Raw genomic sequence first — 5,952 nt, forward strand, 5'->3', positions numbered from 1 at the left:
AGAGAAATTGTATATGTATAATTTGCTCCAAAAAAACTAATAGTTTTGCTTTTTAAATTATGACCATCAAATTAGTTTGACTCTATTCCACTCCTACTTTACCTCATCTATGAGGTGATTGGTTATGCTCTTAATCACTCATCCATGTGAATTTTGTCTATAAAACAGTAAATAACCTATCATAGGTCATTTGCATTTGGCAGTTGCAGTGGAGTTCAATCTTTGGGATGCTTCTCTTTTTTTACACAATCCTGCTTTTACATCAGCTTCATACAAAGGCAGGAAACACACTATGCCGAATGATGGGAGACCCTAAGTACCCGCTGATTTCTAAGAATGGAGACCTAACCATTGGAGCACTTTTTCCAGTCCATAGCACAGAGACAGTACCTTCATTCGAATTTAGAAAAAAACCTCAGCCTCTTTCATGCTCCAGGTTTGTTACATTTATGTATTGAAACTTTAAAGGGTAAAATGTATTTAAAATAATAAATTGCATTATGAAAATAAATTCACATTTATAACAGCAATATTTAATATTTATAGCTTGAAAGACCACAATGACTAAATAAATAAATGTAATATGGTTGTTATTTAGCCTGCTAATTTAATGTTTAATTTCAGTGTGAATCTAAGAGATTTTCGCCTTGCCCAAATTATGATTTTTGCCATTGAAGAGATTAACAGAAGTGAACATTTGCTCCCAAATGTTTCTATTGGTTATCGAATTTTTGACACCTGTGGTTCAAGACTATCTACCATGAGTGCAATAATGGGACTGATGAATGTTCAGGAGTTTGAAGAAGAAGACAGTTGTACTGGGCAGTCTCCATTGCATGCTATAATAGGTGATTCAGAGTCTACTGCCACAGTGATTCTCTCCAGAACTACAGGACCTTTTAAGATACCGGTGGTAAAGCACAATAACAAAAATGTTTGACACAATCAGTATTTCATTGTTTCCTGTTCTTTCTTTCTTTCTTTCTTTCATTCATTAATTTGTTATTTATTTATTTTTCAGATAAGTCATTCAGCTTCATGTGAATGCCTCGGCAATAGAAAAGATTACCCTTCATTCTTTAGGACTACAGCTAGTGATTACCACCAGAGCAGAGCACTTGCATACTTGGTCAAGGATTTAGGATGGTCTTGGGTTGGAGCTGTGAACAGTGACAATGAATATGGAAACTATGGAATGGCAATATTTCAGAAAATAGCCCGGGAGGAGGGGATCTGCGTGGAGTACACAGTCAAATTCTATCGAACAGAAACTGAAAAATTACAGAAAGTGGTAGAAAGAATTAAAAAAAGCACTGCAAAAGTGGTTATTGCATTTGTTTCATTTCTTGAGATGGGTTTACTCATTGATCAGCTAAGTATTCAAAATATTACAGGCATTCAAATGATTGGAGTAAAGTCATGGATAACATCAGAAAATTACATCACTCTAAACAGCTTTCATGTTCTAGGAGGGTCGCTGGGGTTTGCAATGAGAAAAATCAATATTGAAGGGTTTTCAGATTATGTTACAAAATCATTCTGGAAAACTGCCATCCCGTGCCTACACTTTGAGGGGAATTCTTCTCAATATGCAATAAGTTGCAGAAAATATGATGATCTACTTACAATGAAAAATTACAATGAAGATGTGACTGAACACAGATATTCAGCCAATGTCTATGAAGCAGTTTATGCTGTGGCTCATTCACTACACAGTCTTCTCAACTGCAAAGCACAAGAAGGTTGTGAAAAAGGCCTGACAATACAGCCACAGCAGGTAAAATATAAAACACAGATGAATAGAAAGTGAGAAAAGAAAGTTGGTAACAATATTTACGATGAACAATGCATTAACATGTCTCAATTATAATACATAACGAATACAAAACTGTATTTATTACTTTTATTAAATTTTTTCATTAGGTGGTCGAGGCTCTGAAAAAAGTAAATTTCACCGTTAAGTTTGGTGATCGTGTGTGGTTTGACAGCAGTGGTGCAACAGTGGCCCAATATGAAGTTGTAAACTGGCAGCAGAACTCAGATGGATCATTCCAGTTTAGGCCGGTGGGATACTATGATGCCTCTTTGCCACCTGATCAACGTTTTGTGCTCAAAACTGAAAACATAATCTGGGCTGGAGGAAAATTGCAAGTAAATAACCTATTGGTAAAACAATGCTTAATTAAATTGAAGGAACACAATATATCATCTATGCATGCCCCTGTAGAAGCCAAGGTCTGTGTGCAGTGAGAGCTGTCCTCCAGGCACTAGGAAGGCTACACAGAAAGGAAGACCTGTCTGCTGTTATGACTGTATTCCATGTGCAGAAGGAGAAATCAGTAATGAGACAGGTAATCCTCAACTTGGTTTGTGTTTACATTGCACTTTCCCTCTAGCATTGCACTTAGCAAATTAAATAAATAAAATAAATGTGTTTGTGTGTGTGATATATATATATATATATATATATATATATATATATATATATATATATATATATATATATATATATATATATATATAAAATCTTGAAACATAATGATTACAACTTTCTTTCCAGATTCAATTAACTGCAAGCAGTGTCCAGGGGAATTCTGGTCTAATGCTGAGAAAAATAAATGTGTGCTAAAGGCTGTAGAGTTTCTGTCATTCACAGAAGTTATGGGTATAGTGCTAATATTTTTCTCATTATTTGGAGTAGGATTAACTGTGCTAGTGGCCTTTCTGTTTTACAGTAAGAAAGACACCCCATAGTAAAAGCCAACAACTCAGAGCTGAGCTTCCTGCTGCTCTTCTCACTGACTCTGTGTTTTCTCTGTTCTCTTACTTTCATTGGTCGGCCCACTGAGTGGTCCTGTATGTTGCGTCACACAGCATTTGGGATCACTTTTGTTCTCTGTATCTCCTGTGTTTTGGGGAAAACAATAGTGGTCTTAATGGCCTTCAAGGCTACACTTCCAGGAAGTAATGTCATGAAATGGTTTGGTCCTGCACAACAACGGCTCAGTGTTTTTGCCTTTACACTAATACAAATTCTTATATGTGTGCTTTGGTTGACAATATCTCCTCCATTTCCTAACGAAAATATGAAATATTATAAGGAAAAGATCATACTTGAGTGCAGTCTAGGTTCAACTATAGGTTTCTGGGCTGTGCTGGGTTATATTGGCCTTTTGGCTGTCTTGTGCTTTTTTCTGGCTTTTCTGGCTCGCACACTGCCTGATAACTTCAATGAAGCCAAATTTATAACATTCAGCATGATAATATTTTGTGCTGTATGGATTACGTTTATTCCAGCTTATGTCAGTTCTCCTGGCAAATTTACCGTAGCTGTAGAGATTTTTGCTATTTTAGCCTCAAGCATTGGTTTACTATTTTGCATATTTGCGCCTAAATGTTATATTATCCTGTGTAAGCCTGAACAAAATACAAAGCAACATGTTATGGGAAAAACACCATCTAAAACCTATTGAGAATTAAACTAATATTATGCTTTAATTTTTCTTCTTGTTGCTGCTGCTGTAGTGTGTGTGTGTGTGTGTGTGTATGTGTAATATAGAATTATATACAAAGTTATCTGAAAATGTAAGATATCCTTGAATTCCATGGTTTTCCATATCAGGACATAATAAAAAAAATGGAATAAAACATCAGATGGACCATTTCATTTTCAAAAATAAAATCACAATGGAAAAGCCATCTGTGACCAAGTTAAGACACCCTTAGTGATAACATATGACTTAAAAGTGTAAATAGCAACCAGGCATTGTTAGTCTAACCCCTTTTGATTATCAAGTGTGTGCACCTCTATAGAAGTTTTAGCAGTTTGCCGAACTGGACCATTCACATGTGTTTTAACATAAATGCAAGAAGGTAAGAAACCAGCTGTCACGGTCTGAGGAGAGAGGAGGCAGGCAGGCAGGCGAATACTGGCAACGTCTTTAATCAAACTTAAGAATGGCGTGACGCCGAGCATACATCAGCTCAAAACAAGAAAAACCAAAACAAATACTCAAATGCGGGTAGTCCGTAGCAGCAGGGGTAAACACAGGCAGAACGAGTTCGGGAGAGCGGACAGAAGTACGAGAACGTAACTTCAATCCCAGCCGAGGAAAGACTGGGTTTCCGGAGTATATAAGGAGGTGAGTTAATTGATAACAGGTGTGGTGAACAGGTGGCTAGAATTCCGAGATGATGAGCGGGTGATTGGCGTGGGAGACGGTGATCTGGTGGGTGTGTTTGTGACACTACCCCCCCCTCTACGGGTGCCTCCTGGCGCCCGCGAACGGCGACGGGGACGGCCACGGGGACGTGGAGCTGGGTCTTCCGGATGGGCCTGGTGGAAGTCTTGGAGGAGTGTCGGGTCCAAGATGTCATCGCGGTTTACCCACGACCGCTCCTCCGGACCGAAGCCCTCCCAGTCCACTAGGTACTGGAGGCGGTTGCCCTGTCGCCCGAGCCAAGGATTTCTGGACCCGTAGACGCTCTCGGTGGGTTCGATCTCGGGAGGTGGGGGGGGTAGTTCCGCATCTGTGGAGGGAGGAAGAACAGGATTAGTGAATTTTTTCAGGAGTGAAACGTGGAAGGAGGGTGAGATGCGATATTGACGTGGTAGTTGGAGCCGGTAGGTGACAGGGGTGATCTGCCGGACCACGGGAAAAGGACCGATGTACCGGGACTCAGCTTTTTTTACAGGGCAGGCGAAGGCGGATGTCTCGGTGGAGAGCCAAACCAACTCTCCCGGCTGGTAGATGGGGTTAGGTGACCGACGGACATCGGCCTGGTGTTGATGGCGTCGCACTGCCTGTTGAAGTTGGACATGGGCTGAGTCCCACACCCTCTCGCTCTCCCGGAACCAGTAGTCCACCGCCGGAACCGAAGAGGGCTCACCCGACCAGGGGAACAGAGGAGGTTGGTAGCCCAGCACGCATTGGAATGGGGTGAGCCCGGTGGTGGTCTGGCGGAGTGAGTTCTGGGCATACTCGGCCCAGGGTAGGTACTGGTTCCAGCTATTCTGGTTCTGGTGGCAGTAAGCGCGTAGGTATCGGGCAAGCTCCTGGACCTTACGTTCCGTCTGGCCATTAGCCTGGGGATGGTACCCGGAGGTGAGGCTGACTGTCACCCCCAGTAGACGGAAGAACTCTCGCCATACCCGTGATGTGAATTGCGGGCCTCGGTCCGACACCATGTCTTCAGGTAGTCCGAAGTTTCGGAAGACGTTGTCGAAGAGAGCCAGAGCGGTGTCCAGGGCGGTGGGAATACCAGGTAAAGGGACAAATTTACACATTTTAGAGAACCGATCTACTATTATCAATACAGCTGTGTGGCCGTCAGAGGGGGGTAGATCGGTGGCGGTCAATTCGGCGTGGGACCAAGGCCGCTCGGGTATGGGGAGAGGTTGGAGTTTGCCTGCCGGGAGCCGACGAGGTGTGGAGGTTACAGCACAAACTGGGCAGGAGCGGACATACCTAGCAACGTCCTGCGTCATCCGCGGCCACCAGAACCTCTGGGAGAGAATGGAGAGGGTTCGGTACCTGCCAGGATGCCCGGTTCCCGGAGAGGTGTGTACGGAGTCCAGGAGGGCGAGGCGCAGGCGAGATGGTACGTATTGGCGGCCCTCCGGACCTCCCGGCGGAGCGGGGTTCCTCGCGGCTGGCGGCACGGATCTGGTCCTCCAGTTCCCACACTATAGGAGCGACAAAGATATGAGGAGGAAGAATAGGTTCGGGTGAGTCGGGTACCTGATCAGGTTGATGAATACGGGAGAGTGCGTCGGCTTTGCCGTTCTTGGAGCCAGGTCTGTAGGAGATGGTGAAATTAAAGCGTGTGAAGAATAAGGACCAACGGGCTTGTCGGGGGTTCCGGCGTTGAGCGTTTCTGAGGTATTGGAGGTTTTGTGATCTGTGATAACTTCAAAGGGAACTGGGATCCTTCCAGCCAGTGCCGCCACTC

The 5,952-nt window shown here is 43.3% G+C and overlaps 1 protein-coding gene across 1 annotated transcript; it reads left to right on the plus strand.

Annotated features, from left to right (window-relative positions):
- Window positions 1-209: 209 nt before the first annotated feature.
- LOC122363106 (extracellular calcium-sensing receptor-like) lies at window positions 210-3,473 on the plus strand. The gene is given in 7 exon segments (XM_043265035.1): window positions 210-436; window positions 625-913; window positions 1,022-1,777; window positions 1,924-2,151; window positions 2,228-2,351; window positions 2,561-2,749; window positions 2,752-3,473. Coding segments are annotated over 7 exon segments (2,517 nt in total). The 5' UTR covers window positions 210-227.
- The last annotated feature ends 2,479 nt before the right edge of the window (window positions 3,474-5,952 follow it).

The sequence above is a fragment of the Puntigrus tetrazona genome, chromosome 18 (assembly GCF_018831695.1).
Source record: "Puntigrus tetrazona isolate hp1 chromosome 18, ASM1883169v1, whole genome shotgun sequence".
NCBI lineage: Eukaryota > Metazoa > Chordata > Actinopteri > Cypriniformes > Cyprinidae > Puntigrus > Puntigrus tetrazona.